This window comes from Hyperolius riggenbachi, chromosome 2, assembly GCF_040937935.1.
Source record: "Hyperolius riggenbachi isolate aHypRig1 chromosome 2, aHypRig1.pri, whole genome shotgun sequence".
Taxonomy (NCBI): domain Eukaryota; kingdom Metazoa; phylum Chordata; class Amphibia; order Anura; family Hyperoliidae; genus Hyperolius; species Hyperolius riggenbachi.
The window spans coordinates 231021533-231040946 of record NC_090647.1 but is presented as its reverse complement, the minus strand read 5'-3'; the positions used below and the strand labels follow the sequence as shown (position 1 = coordinate 231040946).

The 19414-nt window shown below is 41.3% G+C and overlaps 2 protein-coding genes across 6 annotated transcripts in view; one reads left to right on the top strand and one right to left on the bottom strand.

The window, feature by feature from the left end:
• Positions 1–10150, top strand: part of EDAR (ectodysplasin A receptor) — a 205933-nt gene extending 195783 nt beyond the window's left edge. For all 5 annotated transcript variants that reach the window (XM_068268301.1, XM_068268303.1, XM_068268302.1 and 2 more), the window contains exons 11-12: positions 6214–6274; positions 7565–10150. In XM_068268301.1, coding sequence (XP_068124402.1) covers positions 6214–6274; positions 7565–7899 — 396 coding nt within the window. In that variant the 3' untranslated portion in view covers positions 7900–10150. The remainder of the gene's footprint in view (positions 1–6213; positions 6275–7564) is intronic.
• CCDC138 (coiled-coil domain containing 138) overlaps positions 9118–19414 on the bottom strand; it is a 75932-nt gene continuing 65635 nt past the window's right edge. Inside the window, exon 14 of the mRNA XM_068268297.1 lies at positions 9118–9322. Within this exon, the coding sequence (XP_068124398.1) occupies positions 9199–9322 (124 nt within the window). The 3' untranslated portion in view covers positions 9118–9198. The remainder of the gene's footprint in view (positions 9323–19414) is intronic.

Below are 19414 nucleotides of genomic sequence, written 5' to 3'. Positions count from 1 at the left end.
AAGAAAACCCTGGGAAGTATGGTAGAGCTTTATGTATAGGCTGCCATTCCTACATTCATGTTGGGTTCTTTTACTGGGGTACATTCAGTTGGGGTCCAGTCATAATTAGCAGAAAAAGTAAGTATAGGTCTCTGTGCTGCTTCAAGTATGAAAACTGTGTTTATAGGTTAAAGGCAGTACATGTCTTCATTATACCCCCATCTCTCCAACCACATTAACTTACTTCTCACTTCTGTTGTTTCCTCATAGCAAGATCAAGGTAGACAGGAGGGCAAAACAAAAAAACTTCTTAAAGGGGAAAACAGACTATACTAACCTCTCCTTGGCAGTCAGAGCCTTGCAGATGCTTTTTTTCATTGACAGCTGCTGGCTCCTTTGTACAGAATGTGAAGCTCTAGTGAATTCCATGCCCAAGAGGGTTAAGGCATTGCTGAAAACGAATGGTGAACATACAAAATATTGACACTTTGGGCACAATTTTGACATTCTTCATGGGGAGGGGGATGTACTCACTTTTGTTGTTTAGACATTAATGGCTGTGTGCCGAGTTATTTTGATGGAACAAGGCATTTACTCTCAATATACAGAAGTATACTGATTGATTTACGTTGTATCAAAGGACCTGATGCACCAACCAGTGGTAATATTGACATGTGCAGGCATTGCAATGCAAATTTACCGCAGGGGGAGTACCGCCTGTTGACCCATTAGTATCACGTACATTACCGCTAGCTGCTGAATCAGGCCCAAAGTGTCATACCTTCAGTGTTGTCCCATGAAAATATATAAAATACATTTTTTTTAAAAAGGTGATAGGTGTTCTCACTTTTGTGAGATACTGTATGTGTGAACATGTGTACGAAATATGAGAAGCTGCAGTTTCTCTATTAACCCATGCATGAGGAAAATACCTGAGCTGTCCTAAAAACTTGTTATTGTACTCTGTTCATTTAAGTCTGACTCTACATTTTCCTGCTCTCCAACGCAAATACCTATAATCATGGAGCCCATAATATATTTAAAGGATACCTGTAGAAAGCTGGAAAAAAAAGTTACATACTCCCCTAAGAAGAGGGAAGGCTTTGGATCATCTAGAGCTCACCCAGCCCTCTCTGTGGCCCCTTGTTCCACTGCCAGGCCTCCATTGCAGAGATCTGACTTTAACCTCCCCGGCGTTCTATTGAGATCGCCAGGGAGGCTGCGGGAGGGTTTTTTTAAATTAAAAAAAAACTATTTCATGCAGCCAACTGAAAGTTGGCTGCATGAAAGCCCACTAGAGGGCGCTCCGGAGGCGTTCTTCCGATCGCCTCCGGCGCCCAGAATAAACAAGGAAGGCCGCAATGAGCGGCCTTCCTTGTTTTGCTTAGATCGTCGCCATAGCGACGAGCGGAGTGACGTCATGGACGTCAGCCGACGTCCTGACGTCAGCCGCCTCCGATCCAGCCCTTAGCGCTGGCCGGAACTTTTTGTTCCGGCTGCGCAGGGCTCAGGCGGCTGGGGGGACCCTCTTTCGCCGCTGCTCGCGGCGAATCGCCGCAGAGCGGCGGCGATCAGGCAGCACACGCGGCTGGCAAAGTGCCGGCTGCGTGTGCTGCACTTTATTTGAAGAAAATCGGCCCACCAGGGCCTGAGCGGCAGCCTCCGGCGGTGATGGACGAGCTGAGCTCGTCCATACCGCTCAGGAGGTTAATGTTGAAAAAGCCTTCGGGTCTCCTCAGAAGGTTTTAGAAGCACTCAAGTCTCCCTTCTTCTTCCAAATATAAGCCGATCCATACTGTGCACAAATTAGCACAGACATGTATATGCGCAGTATAGAGCCGCTCTTCCTCGGAAGTAGTTGGAGACCCGAGTACTTTCAAAGCTTTCTGAAGAAACCCAAAGACGCAGCCAGTGGGAAGTTTGACCAAGGGGACAGTGGGGGACCAAGGAGACTGAGGAAAAACTGGGAAGGCCCTATGGGTACTAGAGCCTTCTCTCTTCTTAGGTGAGTATGTCACTTTTTTTTAGGTAACTACAGGTATCCTTTAAGGGTACTCACATTCAAAGATTATCTTTTGGTATGTAGAGATACCACCATCACAGGCTATTAACAGATGAGTGAAGCAAACAATAAATAATCTGGCACTAGTAGTACTGCAATAAAGTGTCAAAGAATACTACAGTGCTATGTGCTCATGTACTCCACCTGCCATGGAGTTCAAAACAGTCCACATTATATCACAGGCAGCATGGTATGAAAATAGTCACAGTCCCACCACAGTAGCCACGTACTAATTCATATGGTATGGTATAGGAACACTATCCCCTGGCGGACAGTTGAGGGCCAAGTGGGGATAGAGATGCATGTGTTGCTATGGAGGGACATTGATTGGCATATGATGAAGAAGCTTCCGTTGGGTGGTGTATAGAAGAACAATACATACAGGGTTTGTTAGGCGTCATCGTCATGAAAATCCAGCATTACCGATCTCAAGGTAACATCAGGGAGCTCCTGTACAAACACTAGATTTTGAGCCATTGATGACCACCTCAGCCAAGTGTCATCTAGAATGTGTACAAGAAGGCACACACTGCAGTGCAAATAAAACTGTGCCTCCATTTTATCACCGGACGACTCCTTCAACACTGTCTAAATTGCCTTCTCTTTAGATAGTTATAGCCTCTATCCTATTGACGGTAAATGTAAATGCTAAATCCCACCTTTATTTTCCAAGTCCCAGTCTAGGAACTCTATAATTAGATGAGCAAATCTCTAATCTTAATGGGTATGAGACATCATCGCTTTGTGTTGGGTTTGGCAAGCCTATCACAATTTTTCCAGTCAGCATTAAAGATGCTTGTACTTTTGTACTTTTTGAAAAAATCAATGTTAAAGTCGGCGGAAATGTAAAATGCAGAAATCCGCATTACCGCAGAAAAGTGGAAACAAGAGGAAAAAAAATCTTTCAAAAAGACCCTGTACTCTTGGAGAAAAATGAATGTTAAAGTTGGCAGAAATTTCAGTGAAAATCCGCATCCGAATGAGGAAATCGGTAGCAGAAAGCGGTAGTGGTAATCGGCAATGGCGGAAAGCGGATTTTCCGCGGAAGTGGAAATTGGCAATTCCAATCATCCCTAGTCAGCATAAATGAACTGCTCATCTACAATACTTGCATTGTGAACTATAATGTCATCGGCAGTGAAGTCACCTGCTTTGTTACTTTCACATTACTGTCACCAGATCTAATCTAGACTCTGTACACATTCATATCGGGCTCTGGAGATTCATGTTTGGGTGTAGCGATGGTTGGGTTGGGTGAACACTTTTCCATAAACACTTTAAATCATTTGTCTTCTTTCTGCCTGCCACAAGCAATTGCATTGTTGGCACTCAGCTTGCCCAGAAGTAGCTCAACCACAGCCTAGTATGCCATTTGTCATAATTGAGATTAAGTGCTTTACCGAGGACATCCAGAAAAGAACAATCTTCTTTGTTGATACATCACAACTGGAAGGTGCCCAAACCCATAACACGCTCAGAAACCCTTGCATGGATGCCTGCCTTGTTTTCCTAAGCATAGTAACTTCTTATTGTAACAATTAGTTATTTGTAATGAGCCTTTGAAAAGGCATTGCTACCCAATCTTGTATGAGAAAGAAGGCAGTGTTCATTGCGTAGACGCTGGCCCTCCATTTGTTTTTAATACGACCTTTATTGCTTAACATCAGAACAAAAACAGTGAGGCTGATTCATAGCAATACATAGGAAACATTCTAGTTCCAGAGACAGCAACAAATAAGGAAATGTTGTACTAGAGACTGTTCTGTTAGTGCACAGGTATGTGCTACCAAGCATCTTCATCTGTCACAGCAAAGGCCGGAAAACAGAAGGAAACCACAGGGGAATGTTCCACAATATGAATACCTTTTCAGGTGGCATTTTTTCATCTGCTCCCTTAAAGCGGAATATAACCCTGCATTTCAACTTTGCTCTAAAACATTATTTACAGCATATTATATGCAACCAGCATTTTTTTTACTAGACCAGCATTGGAAGGGTTACACACAGAGCTTTAAAGTTCCATGGATAGAAATGTTGCCGCAGCCGAAGTTTAGATAGATACATTTAAGTAAACACAATGTAATAAGTGTGGAATGTGACACACACTCTCTGACTGTGCAGGAGCTGGAGGACAGCCAGAGAGTGTGTAACATTCACCACTTGTTACATTGTGTTTACGTAAATGTATCTATCTAAACCTCGGCAGCGGCAGCATTTCTATCCACGGAACTTTAAAGCTCTGTGTGTAACCCTTCCAATGCTGGTCTAGTAAAAAAAAAATGCTGGTTGCATATAATATGCTGTAAATAATGTTTTAGAGCAAAGTTGAAATGCAGGGTTATATTCCGCTTTAAGGGGGTTATAACATGCAAAAACAGTTCCCCAAAAATATATTTTTTTTTCTAAAATAGGTCACTGCATGTCCCCCAATTTTTTGTTTTTTTTTCTTTTTACCTGGTCTGGGTGTCTTTGCCTAACTGCAGGAACCGTGCAGTTGTGGGAAGTTTGGAGTTTTTGTATGCACAATATAAAGCAATCTCAGCAATCAAATAGCAGACATATTCCTATTTTGGATAAGATAAGAACCTATGACCAGAAGGTAATTTAAGCAACTTCTCCCTTTGAAGAGTTAACACAGCGATGTAAGCCTCTTTTCTAGGTGATGTTTGCTGTAGGAGGGACAGTAAGAGTAGAAGTAGGAAGGGAAAATTAACAATGAGCTGAGTAGAAAAAAAAATAATGAAAAGGGAAGAAGTGATGTCACTTTTGCCATCACAGAAGAACATTAAAGATGGAAACCAGCAGAAATATTATTTTCCTTTTTCAAATAACATTTCTACTAAATCTGACACTGACTAAAACAACAGGAAAAAATGAGTAATTTCTTCTTAAATTATTTTTTTTCCAATAAATATGGAGTTTCACCCCACTTTAAACTGTCTTTGTAACGTTTTGACATAAGCAAGAGATTTTCACTTACTTTAGCTGCATGACTCTTGTCAAAGTATTATGCAATCAATGAGATACAGGTGAGAATGACAGAGAGCGAAAAAAAAAAGAAAGAAAAGAAAAAGGTTTTTTAGTTTACCCTATTAGGCATGACCTGATAATGCAGTGGAAAATGTCCACTTACAAAGTAAATCTAAGGAGTTTTGTATAGCAATAGCGGTTCAAAGGGGCATTATGGTCTGTCATGAAAAGTATCAGACAGGCAGACTAAAGAAAAAATATCCTGTTACTTTACTTTAGTACGTGGGAGGTAGTGGAGGGGCACTTTAAAAATGACTCTAGTTCCTCTTCAAAAAAAAAATTATGTGTAAAGCTGCATCGTAGGCAATACGGTTTTGCAGCCATGTTGCTTTTGAAGTTGACCGAATGTCTGGGAATGAGAATGAACATTCAGTATGACCACATGTAATGGGGAAGTCAGGTGTAAATTAGTGTCAGAATAATCCAGCTCAGAGCTACCAAAGGCTCCCAGGTGCATCATTTTGGCTGCCTGGGTTGATGTAACTTGTAGAGCACCTCAATGAAGTTCTGCTGATGAAATCTTAGTATATATCTGTGTAGAGTCCCAAACCTCAGTGAATAAGTAATTAAACAATGCCGTGATCCAACCATAAACCAAGCCCCCCAATGTGCCACACTTGCCCCCCCCCCCATGCAGAGTGTGCTTTGGAAGCATGCCTGTGAAAGCATCTCTACCTCTCCTAACTCCAGCTTGGATTCTCATGTCTCCTTGGCAGCTTTTTAACTTGCCGCTGGAGTTTCAGCGTCACGGTGACGTGACCACACTGAGCCTGGAGCGGCCAGCGGCCAGATAAGAAGCTGCCAGGGAGATGCAAGAATGCAAGCAGGATTGAGGGGAGATGGCTTTGATTTCCAATGTGCTTCCAACACGTGCTCTGCATAGTAGGGCTCCTCGCGGTATATCACCCGCAGATGAGTTGACCAAACACCCCCCCCCCCCCCCCCCCCCCCACACACACACACACACACACAAACACACACATACATACACGTTTCTAGCTTAATTTGCTAGTAAAAAAAAGTTGGCTTATCTACACTGTTATTCCATTTAATAATTTTTCTTTGTATTAGTATTCGTAATATATACTAGGAAATATCATTTTGTTAAAACCCACATTTATAGAGTTTCTTTTCCTCCACAGATTCAAAGTCGCAGGAAAAAGATTTTAGACCTTTATGCCAATGTTTGCAATGTCGCAGAAGGTAAGTACTCACAATCTCGAATTTAGAACACAATATTTACAGAGAATAATAGTGAAGATGTGATTAGACATTAAAAAACCCAATTTGAACCTCATTAGATGCAGCACAAAGAAGAATGACTCTTATTTTTCCTAGTATATCCTGAATATCCTACAGAACATGTAACGTCCCTCTCCTGATGGCAGTGCTTGGGTTCATCTACTTTATGGCGTTGCTACTACTTTGGGAGTGTAGCTACAGCACTGGGATGCATGGGGTACCAAATATAGTACAAATAGTAAGCCTTAGAAAAGCATCAGAGGCCAAAATTTGGGGTTACAAGTGTCTCCAAAATACATTAAGAATAACAATTCCAGATGCACATTGAATGTGCTTTTTGAACTCCTGAGGAAAAAAAAGAGCTCAGTATTTCAGGGATGAAGTTTTATGTCCATAGCCACAGGATTAAAAGCTCACTTTAAAAAAAATCCCTGTAATGCTAGGTACACTGTACAATTTTCTGGCAAATTTACCTGCCAGATCGATTTTTTTCCAACATGTCCAATCTGAATTTTGATCGATTTTCTGATTGATTTCTGTTCAATTGTATGGAAATCGATCGGAAAAACAATCGGAAAATTGTATTGAAATTCAGATTGGACATGTTGGAAAAAATAGATTTGGCAGGTAAATCTGCCAGAAAATTGTATCATGTGTACATAGCATTAGTCTGCTGTTGTCACCACTGGGAGGGGGTTGCCATGACTCCACAACTCCTTATCTTGCGGTCATTGTTGCAGGATTACATTTATTATCAATATTATGTAACTTAAACAGGTTCCAGAAAACAGGGAGGTCTATCTCCTAAATCAGAAGAGCAGAGCTTGCTTCTGGTGTCAATGAGCACAAGTGCTGCCTCTGTGCTACCCCCTTCCCCATCCAGCTTCGAGACTTGCTGACAAGGATTATATATATATATATATATATATATATATATATATATATATATATATATATATATATATATATATATATATATAATTTATTGTGTGTGTGTGTGTATATATATATATATATATATATATATATATATATATATATGTGTGTGTGTGTATATATATATATATATATATGTGTGTGTATATATATATATATATATATATATATATATATATGTGTGTGTATATATATATATATATATATATATTATATATATATATATTGAAGGTATTTTTTAAATGAACAGATATAAGTTTTTTCCTGAGATTACAGAGGTTGTACATGATCTTATTTATCTTATATACTTTTCAGGTTTAAGCCCAACGGAACTGCCCTTTGATTGTTTAGAAAAGACCAGCAGAATGCTTAGCTCAACCTACAATACAGAAAAAGCAATAGTGAAGACGTGGAGACACCTAGCAGAGAGCTTTGGATTAAAGAGAGATGAAATTGGTGGAATGACAGATGGACTTCAGCTTTTCGATCGGATTAGTACAGCGGGATACAGCATCCCAGATCTACTAACCAAATTAGTACAAATTGAAAGACTAGATGCAGTGGAGTCTCTTTGTGCAGATATCGTGGAGTGGGCACAATCTACACCAACAGTGACGACGCCTACAGTGCCCAGTACAGAAAATTTATGAGAGGAGCTTGGACATATTTCTTTGTTTCCAAACCGAGGACACTGTACCTCTCTCTGTGATTGAGCCATAATGCACATTACTGGTTTAGCACCACAGGTCAAAAAACCATAAGGAAGCCATGATATGTAGCATCAAGAAGAACTGAAAGACTTTCGGAAAGAAGCGTCACAAAAGAAAGGTCTAGGTAAACGTCTAGTGGAAACTATAAAACACACAAGGATAATATTATATATCACTGTTTAATATGTTACATCATTAAGTGGAACCTATGACCAGAAGGATTATTTCTCCTCTGAATATTTCACATGTACTGATTAATTAAGAACTATGTACACTTACGCTGACTGACGTTTTCTGCTGGGAAGACATAGGTCTGTCATGAATACCCCAGCATGAAATATGCAAGGTGTGAAAATGACTTTTTTAAAATTATAAGCTATTAAACATGTTATGGTACTTCTGAAAACCCAGCTTTAGTCCACACTCAACAGAATCATCATAAGGACAGATTTTGGCTTTTGTCAGAAGAGACTGTACACATTCTAGAATATTTATACTAAATAGTCGTTTGCAATTTCCATAGTCTTCTGAAGTTGGAGGGGAGTTACCCCAGAATATTTAAGCAGGTTGGAAGTGCCACATTGGTTTTCAGCATATAGTAATCTTGTGCTTCTCACTTTGATAATTGAGCATCTAGAACTGAAAATTACATTTTGTTACCAAATCACGAATACCGAAGCCAAGAGCCTAAGTAATCCTCTTTCAAAACATGATCCTTACAAGTATGTCTAAAACAACCAGACCTTCAAGGCAAGTCTCATGTTAGCCTCATGTTCTATGCCTAATGCTAACCTATCCAACTCTTGACATCTGATGCTAATCTAGCCATTGTTCAGTCTCTAAGAATTGTAAGTGGATCTTTATGAATAACTGCCCATTGCCCCGTACCTATACAGTAGTGTGCCATGTTAAAAGAAAGATAGAAATACCTCAATTTGTATTTGTAGAGCCTCTGGTTAAACAGAGAGCCCCTGGTTTCCACTTCCATTCTGCAGGTAAGGAGCTGCTTCATTCTGCAGTGCCTTTTAGGGAGGGAATGTCTTGTGCATGACTGGGCTGTCATTGAATATTTAGGTAATCTTTCTTTAACTTGATCCATTACGGTTTCTGGGTTTTTCTCAATGTAGGTTGGGAAAAGCAGGCAGTAATGAACCATAATTTCTGGAATTCTGCTTTAATTCTGATTCTGACCTTAATCTGAAACTGTCAGCGGCATTGTGGACATAAAAGATAAAAGGCTTAAGATCTGGCATACCATTTTCTGTGCTGGAAAAGGACAATTTCTCTGAGCTGTTTAAAAGCTTCTCTGGAACAGGTAACCGGAGTGTCTTGGATATGCAATCTCTGTCCTTTGGCTTCAATCCTAGAACAAAAGGGAATTATTACTTTCTGATGAAAAGTGTGACAGAATAACAATGCAAGATACGAAGAACCACCAGATTTTGAGGATGAGGCCAAAAGGAACCTAAAAGGCATCCGCAAAGAGATGACAGAAATCAGTTAAGATGTTACATTTGCCATAAAGCAAACCTTTCACAGAACGTTTTACTAACAGTGCCTGAGAAATGTTAGAGAAACCTTTGTTCTTGTGCTTTTGTATAAAAGTACAAGTCTGGAAGAAAATAGTTTGCTGCATTTCTAACACATTTATGTCCATTCTAAGGAGGTCTTATACCATTAGGAGCAGGTTTTTTCCTCAGGTCACATTTTTCAGTAGGATCTGGTCCATACATTGTCTGGAGCCAGCCTTGCCTATCTGTACACAGTAGAGTTACATGTTGGCTTTTCAAGAATAGTGCAGAGAGACAACTGCTGCTGTAATCTGGGGAGATAGATCATAAAATCTCACGTGAACCATAAGTGAGGGACAAAAGTTAAGCTTTACTTATTGGGTACTTCTTCCAGCCCCTCATAGCCTTGCAGGTCCCTCGGTTTTCTCCTGGTTCTCTCCGTTGTTTGTCTGCGCCTCTCTGAAAGCTTGCCTTCGGTCCCAGTCACGAACTACTGTGCATACGTGGACTTGTCTATGGATGTCCTCGATTGCGCTCCCATAGCTGAGAGCATCCTGCGTGCTCTTGGGGCACACTCCCGGTTATGGGAGCGTGGTCAAGGAGGCGCAGATAGGACCGCCCAAGCACAGTAGCCCATGACTGGTAACGTTGACAAGCTTTTGGCGGGGTACAGAGGCACAGTGGAGAGGACCGAGGGGAAACTGAGGGACCTGCAAGACTACAAGGGGCTGGAAGAAGCTCTAGGTGAGTAAAACTGAACTTCTTTCCCCCCACCTAAAAAACAAGTCATGTTTTAGACTCAGCTCACACAAATAGTTAATTTGCTTCAATTTCTCCTTAAATGCATAAAACAAATAAATTCCTGAGTTCCTTGTGCAAAATAACAACCGTAACAGTCCAGGTGCAAATATATTTTACTGCACAATATACAAGTTGCCTTCTGTATGAATTGCTGTTAAAAGAACACAGTCATCTCTATATAATAAACTAATTTGCCAACCACCGCAATAACAAGGGAAAAGTTCCTTGGCCCTTCTTCGATACTTCTCTTAAAGGAATACTATCGATTCACATATTTTTTTCAATTGACACAGGAATTGTTTGGGAAGTGCTGCTAAGTACTGGTGTATACATTTTAGTACGGTAGCAACTTCATTGTTTACTGTTATCAAAATACTTTCAAACTTTACTGACGCCAAAACTGACGGCTGACTGAGCCATGAGGAGAGGGGAAATTCCCCTCACACTTGATCAGTTAACTCTATGTGTAGCTCTGTGTGTGACAGAGAGAACAGCTGCAGCTCCTGTGTCCTGTGTTTCTGACTGAAAGTGTCTGAAGAGAGTAGAGGAAATGTAACTAATTGTCACAGCTTTTTGTACTATTTTTTTTGCTTTCAGAGTTTGATATGTTTGATATTTGCTTTCTGTAGTCTGATATGCAACTCTGGCTGTGCATTGAAGCAGACACCCCTTCTGCAATTGATTTGTCCCAATATAGCTAAATCCTACCCTCAATAAATTACAGCTTTTGCCTCTGATATTTAACATGAAAAGTAGGAAAATGTTTACACAGCTACTTAGACATTATTTGCACACTGTCATTTTAGAATACTTGGGTATCGATAGTATTCCTTAAAGTTTTCTCCAAGGAGATAATTTTTCATCTTATATTTAAAATATTTTTTTTGCTCTCTGCAATTTAAAAAGTACTAAAAAGTAAGTAAAAATTTACTTTCAAAATTATTCTGTGTATTTTATTGCTTGCTGGTGGCTTAGAAGGCATTTCATTGATAAGATGTGAAAATGTCACCTAGGAGAAAACTTGAAAAAAAGTGACTTGCATATGGCCCCTTGTGTTTTTCCACTCTCCCTCCCTGTAAGCAAATTGGAGGGATACTTAATCCTGTAAATTAAAAAAATCTGTTTTACTCACCTGGGGCTTCTACCAGCCCCCTGCAGCCGTCCTGTGCCCTCACAGTCACTCGCAGATCCTCCTGACCCCCGCCGCCAGCAAGCTTCGTTTTTGGCCGACAGGCTTACTGCGCCTGTGCAGGCCTGGCCACATGTCTCCTTCTTTGCATTCCCGTCGCTGGCGCAGGACGCTATTGCAGACGGAAACGCGAAGAAGGCTACGCATGGCCAGGCCTGTCTCGGCGAAATTAAACTAGCTGGCGGTGGGGGACAGGAGGATCCGCGAGTGACTGCAAGGGCAAGGGATGGTTGCAGGGGGCTGGTAGAAGCCCCCAGTGAGTAAAAATAATTTTTTATTACAGGCTTAATTATGCCTTTAACTATTTGTGTGCACAGGAGTCCTGAACATGTATTGTTTTGTGTCTTTATGGATGCTTGTATCTCCAGCTAGAATGTATGCATTTCTCTACACCAGTCAAATAAATTATTTTTTTTCCCTTGACATACAGCATAGCAAGGTTGATTTTTTTCATCTTTTTTATACAAAGACCTTTAAACAAAACATGGACTCTCTGTTTTATAATACAATAACTGCTGATTTTACATGAAAGAAAAGAAAACAAGAAAGCAAAGTTCAAATGAGGCTTTGATCATTAATTTGCTGTTCTGTTCTGCTCTCCCTTGTGAGCTGTTGTTGAGTAGATCGGGTCCACAGGTAGAAGTACTAATGCAGCAACAACAGTGACACCTGCAGGTTCTCATCTGCATGTAGAAAAGAAAAGCAATGTATAACATGGTGTGTAGGTATAAAATATAGGTAGGTGCAGGAGTTAAAGAGACCCTGTGGTGAGAAGGGCATGGAAGCTGCCATATTGATTTTCTTCAGAAAAAAAATGTCAATTGTCTGGCTGACCTGCTGATTTGTTTGGCTTCAGCAGCATCTGAGTCATACATCCTTTATAATAAAACCTCTCTGTCGCCGCGTCCAGCAGTTTGCAGCATCCCTGTGTCCCTGGTAATTTGTTACTGCGCATGTGTGCAGTAACGTACATCTGGAGGGACCAGGGAGGGAGGTTGGTGGGCGGGCAGTTGCATGCGCGGCGGGGGCGTGCGCATGCGCAGTGACTGGCAGCGGCGTTAAAAAAAGACCTAGAGCCCGTTTTTAAACGGGCTTGGGTCTACTAGTATAAAATAAGCATGTCGTTATTTTAGTCAGATTTTAGTAAGAGCATCTCATCTGACTGCTCATTCTGGGTCAGTGACTTCAATTATATAATGGCAGATCAAGAGAAAAGTCAGGAAATCAGCATTGCTTAAAAGGAAATAAACATGGTAGGCTCTGTATCCTCTCGCTGCAGGGTCACTTTAACAAAAGATCACATAAAGGTGTGAATAATTTACTTTAAGTGTGTCTAAAGTTTTCATTTTTGTAGGATTTATCGATGTGTCACACATTATCTTCTTATACATTTCAACATTTGAGCTACAGTGGGATGCGAAAGTTTGGGCAACCTTGTTAATCACCATGATTTTCCTGTATAAATCGTTGGCTGTTACGATAAAAAATGTCAGTTAAATATATCATATAGGACACACACAATGATATTTGAGAAGTGAAATGAAGTTTATTGGATTTACAGAAAGTGTGCAATAATTGTTTAAACAGAATTAGGCAAATGCATAAATTTGGGCACCACACAAAAGAAATGAAATCAATATTTAGTAGATCCTCCTTTTGCAGAAATGACAGCCTCTAAACGCTTCCTGTAGTTTCCAATGAGAGTCTGGATTGTGGTCAAAGGTATTTTGGACCATTCCTCTTTACAAAACATCTCTAGTTCATTCAGGTTTAATGGCTTCCAAGCATGGACAGCTCTCTTTAACTCACACCACAGATTTTCAGTTATATTCAGGTCTGGGGATTGAGATGGCCATTCCAGGACATTGTACTTGTTCCTCTGCATGAATGCCTTAGTGGATTTTTAGCAATGTGTAGTTTCGCTGTCTTGTTGAAAGATCCAGCCCCGGTGCAGCCTCAGCTTTGTCACTGATTCCTGGACATTGGCCTCCAGAATCTGCTGATACTGAGTGGAATCCATGCGTCTCTCAACTTTGACAAGATTCCCAGTCCCTACACTGGCAACAAAGCCCCACAGCATGATGGAACCACCACCATATTTTACTGTAGGTAGCAGGTGTTTTTCTTGGAATGCTGTATTGTTTTTCCTCAATGAATAACGCCCCTTGTAATGTATGCCCAAATAACTCAATTTTAGCTTCATAAGTCCACAGCACCTTATTCCAAAATGGAGCTGGCTTGTCCAAATGTGCTTTAGCATACCTCAAGTGCCTCTGTTTGTGCTGTGGGCAGACAAAAGGCTTCCTCTGCATCACTCTCGCATAAAGCATCTCCTTGTGTACCTTGTGTAAAGTGCGCCGAATGGTTAAACGATGCACAGTGACTCCATCTGCGGCAAGGTGATGTTGTAGGTCTTTGGTGTTGGTCTGTGGGTTGACTCTGACTGTTCTCACCATTCGTCGCTTCTGTTTATCCGAGATTTTTTATTGGTCTGGCACTTCGAGCCTTAAAGAGACTCTGAAGCGAGAATAAATCTCGCTTCAGAGCTCATAGTTAGCAGGGGCACGTGTGCCCCTGCTAAAACGCCGCTATCCCGCGGCTAAACGGGGGTCCCTTCACCCCCAAACCCACCCCCGCAAGACTTGGTCGCAAGTTGGTTTTAAATTATCTTCTTTCTGGAGGCAGGGCTAACGGCTGCAGCCCTGCCTCCAGTCGCGTCTATCAGACGCGCATCGCCGCCTCTCCCCCGCCCCTCTCAGTGAAGGAAGACTGAGAGGGGCGGGGAGAGGTGGAGATACGCGTCTGACAGACGCGCGTGGGGCAGGGCTGCGGCGGTTAGCCCTGCCCCAACCAAGAAGCGCTCCCCCGCTGCACCGAGGGGATTTGGGAGATCAGGGACCCCCGTTAAGCCGCGGAATAGTGGCGTTTTAGCAGGGGCACACATGCCCCTGCTAACTATGAGGTCTGAAGCGAGATTTATTCTCGCTTCAGACTCTCTTTAACTTGAACTGAACCTGTGGTCTTCCATTTCCTCAATATGTTCCTAACTGTTGAAACAGATAGCTGAGATCTCTGAGACTGCTTTCTGTATCCTTCTCCTAAACCATGATGGTGAACAATCTTTGTCTTTAGGTCATTTGAGAGTTGTTTTGAGACCCCCATGTTGCTACTCTTCAGAGAAAATTAAAAGAAGAAGGAAACTTACAATTGACCCTCTTAAATACTCTTTCTCATAATTGGATTCACCTGCGTATGTAGGTCAGGGGTCACTGAGCTTACCAAGTCAATTTGAGTTCCAATAATTAGTTCTAAAGGTTTTGGAATAAATAAAATGACAAATGTATGCACCTGTCTAATTTTATTTAAACAATTATTGCGCATTTTCTGTAAATTTCTGTAAATTGTTCTGGGTGGTCCATTTTTCTCCCACAACAGCAAAACATACTGGCTGGTTACTAGGTAAACCCACTGCTAAACAAAAGAAAAATAAAACAGTAGCTTTAGACTGTGAGCCCAGCTGAGTACAAATTGTGACTTTCCATTCAAATTTCCCTGCCAATCAAACCCAGTAGCTGCTGTTCAGTTAGCAGGTTGATTAGCAGCTACTGGCTTTATTGGCCCCATAATCAAAACAGAACCACACGTCTACAGCTGTTGGATAGTTAGTGGTGTGGTGTAATAGTAATTATAAATTTGGACATTTTCATCTCCTTCCTCTACTTGTATATGTCTCAAGCAGCTCCCTCTTTATATAGCATTATTAACTAACACATAAACATAATGACTACCCAGACAATAGTAAAAGTGCTGCTAGCATTGTTTAAAATGGGAAGGATTAGAAGATGAAAAGACTGCAGAAATCTGTACATGTCCATCAACCACATCAAGGATCTTTCTGTAGTTACCTGTCTGCCGCTATAGAAGAGCTGTGGCATGTAGGTGCAAGAGGTGATCAGGGTGTGGGATTAGATTCTAATGCTGGGAATACACCATGAGTTTTTTCGGCAGATAGATGGCTCGATAAATCATTTCCGTCAGGTCTGATTTGATTTTGATAGTTTTTCTGAACAATTTTTTCATAGAAGTGAATGGAAATCGTTCAGAAAATTGGCCAGTAAATCTGCCAAAAAAACGAATTGTGTATTCCCAGCAGAAGTCAGTAGCAACACACTTAAACCCAGGTTTTCTGTACAATGAAAGTGTGCAGATGAATCAGCTGATCAGCTTTCTCCTGAAAGAGGCACTGTAGTGACATATAATAGAATGTAATACATTATTCAAGGTACTCACTTTTTTGGTAATTTTCCTGGTTTCAGCATCAGAAACTTATTTTATCTATATATATATATTGCTGTATAGTGATATGTAGCACTGCTTCTCCAGAGGATTCTGAGAGACCAGACATCATTTCCACTGGCTTCAGAATTCTCAGAACAAACATTCTGTATAGCTGCACCTGATAGGACTAAAGATGTCACCTGTGATAAATTTCAGAATGCAAATCAGAGTGAGGAACATTTTACAATGGGCAAACGCTGACTAAATTGTTCATAAATTAATATTGTAAAGAAATAAGCCATTTTGTTCATTGTTATTTTCACTACACCTCCTTTTTAAGCCTGCAGTCACATTCACAGAGCTGTGTACACATTATCCTCAGGATTCACAGTGACTGCAGCAAGTGATGCCCTTCTGAGGCAAAAGCAACAGTGACATTCAGTGCTGAGGTGCATCCTGCCAGTGATTCTGTCAGTTTAGCTCTAAAGTTATGAATAAGGAATTGCATGTGTGCTGCTGAATCCTGCAGCTGTGTAGTAAACATGTAAAGCTGTGAATACACTATAATCTTTTTAATAGACCAGATGTTACATTAATTAAAATAACTTTGGATCTAATCAAGATCTACTACATAAGGGGGGCCCCTCAATATATATTTGATAATGACTGTCCTTCAGGAGATCAAGTGGGGTTGAGCTTGGGGTATTGCAGGTGGGAAAAGTGACAGAGTGAAGTTCCACAGCGTTGTATCACAGTGAGCAGTACAAAGCTGGTGGATCGCATTTAAAAAAAACAAAACAGAAAAAGCATAACACTGCTGGAAAAAATACACATTAAGTTATGATAATATGCAAACTATAACACATTATTAGTGCAAATTTACTTTGAATACTTTGTATGTTGTTGGCATGGCAGTTGCTAGATTGAAAATGACATCTGAAGTATATTGTAGCGCTGGTTCATTTTCAGGGACCCAGCAGGAAACCTCATAGGGAACAGTTCTCCAATCATAGCACCTTCTCACAGCACAAAGCATTGTGATTGGCTAAATAGTGTGGGCGTAGTTTACCACAACCTATTGGAAACTTGGCAGTTCCAGAGGGTGCCGTCCACTCAATCGCAACGGACTTTCCCTATGCTTACTCGATTGGGTGGACGGCACCCTCTGGAACTGCTAAGTTTCCAATAGGTTGCAGTAAACTAGGCCCACACTATTTAGCCAATCACAACACTTTGTGCTGTAAAATGGTGCTGTGATTGGACAACTGTTCCCTATGAGGTTTCCTGCTCCTGTGCCCTAAAGTGAACTAGCACCCAGATTGCTGTGCTGAAAAACAAAAAGCCAATTTACCATGTTACAAATCCTGCCCACATGTATGTATCATGTGTTTTTTATGAGTACCAAAGCATGGTGTTAAATGCTTATGATTCTATTGTGTATATATAAATTATTATATTGTATAAACATGTCTAAAATTGTTATTAAAATGTACTAAAAATATATATTGTACAATACATTGTTTTGTCACATAAAATTGTGTTGCTTAATTTATATTATTACTGTGAACAATTACATCAAGTAGATGGAGCAAATGATAGTTTATGATATGGTGTATGTACGGTAAATTAAACCTTAAATTTAAATGTATTTTAAAGCAAAATCTCCACACATTGCTTTAAAACTGCTTTGAGATCAGGAACTGAAACTTGAAGTATTTATTTTTAAGCTTGGAAAGGGCTAAAGAGCTATTTCATAGATCAAAAAATAAGTATTCTATGAAAACGGCTTTGTGACTTCACACAACTGCCCTATAAAGCAGATGCCTTTACACTTACCAAACCACCAATCCAGTACCAAGTAAGTTGTGGGTCCATATTAATCTCCAGTGGTTAACTAACCTGTCCAAGATCTACTTATGGCTTTAGGTTTCACTTTGACAGTGCTCCACTGAGGATAACTGCACACCCTCAAACAAGAGACAACCACTTCAGACTCTCTTAAAGTGTACCTCCAGACTAAAAATCTACTCAGCAGAAAAGAAAAGGCTTGGTGTTTCTTTAACAGTTTTACAACATCAGAACTTTGTTTTTCTTACACAAACCTCATTTTTAGCTGCACAGAAGAATACTACCCGGGCAGCATTATTCCCCTGATGCTGTGCAAAGCATGATGGGATTGCTGATGTAGTTGTGTTCCTTCTGCTGTTTTGGCGCAAATTTGTTTTTTTTATATTTTGAATTTGAGATTTGAAGTCTAGCACACAGCTGGGAGGGGTGATCAGGATACAGGACAGTTGTAACTGTGTCTCATGCTTCCTTTCACCTCCCTTTAAACAAAAAGATGGCTGCCCCCATGAAATCACAAACATTTGCCTGTTCTTTTAAAACAGGGTGGGTAAGAGATTATATTACCGTACCTACCGTATCTATTTTAATGAACCAATTAAGTACCAGCGGTCTCTGCCCCCTTGAGGACCAGAGACCGCTGGTACCAGAAACGTCGACGAATCGCCGCACTTACTGCCGCAATCACTGTACATGCCACCCACTCTGCCGTCCTGTGAGCCAGTCAGGAGTAGCTTTCATCGGCTCCTGACCGTTTTTTAATGTAAGCCAATGGGAGCGGCTTACATTGAAAGACAGGGCCAGGAGGAAATGAAATCGTCTCCTGGCCCACTCACAGGGCTCTGCCGTCTTAGAGACAGGCGGAGCCAGTGAGCTGTGGCGAGAGACGTCGGGTTTGAGTAGCGCGATCGGCGGGGAGCGTCAGAAACGGCTAATTGAAATCTGCGCCCTGCCAGCCAGGAGCACACCAAAACAGGGCATAGATTTTAATTAGCTTGGTCCGAAAGTAGTTAACATAACTAATGTAACTTAATGACAGTATGTTTGTTTAGGCTGAATTTCCCCTTTAACTACTTAGCGACCGCCCCACGCCAGTGGGCGTGGTCGCGGCGGGAGCCCCAGGACCACCTAACAGCAATTGGTCAAGTCCTGGGGCTGGGATTTGCAGGAGATCGCGCGCATCTCCTGCTTGAGGGGCGGAGCTCCACCCCAACTTCAGTCTCCGAGCGGCCATTGCCGCTCGGAAGACTGTTAGACGGCAAAACCGCTGTCTTTACCCGTTGTACAGCGCTGCGGTCAGCAGCAGCGCTGTACTGGGGACAGCCGTGTGACACGGCTGTCCCCTCTGAAACTGCGAGAGTGATCCGCTGTCATAGGCTGAAGCCTATGACAGCCGATCACACTGATTGGCTGGCGGGGGGGAGGGAGAGAGGGGAGATGTATACATATAGAAAAAAAACAGCACATTTTTATTAAAAAACAATTACATAAACATTGATAAACAAATAAACACATGTCTGGGGGGCGATAAGAACCCACCAACAGCGAGAGCTCTGTTGGTGGGGAGAAAAGGGGGGGGGGGAAATCACTTGTGTGCTGAGTTGTACGGGCCTGCAGCTGTGCCTTAAAGCTGCAGGCCCGTTTAGTTAAAATTGCTCTGGTCTTTAGGGGGGTTTTCCACTGCAGTCATCAAGTGGTTAAGGTGACCATTAGCGGGTACATTTTTTACTGAACGATCATATTTTCGTTTGCTTCAGATTGAAAAGAAAAGATTGTATTTAATTAATCCACAGCATTAAAGAAAATCTGTAACAAAAAAAAACTCCCCTAG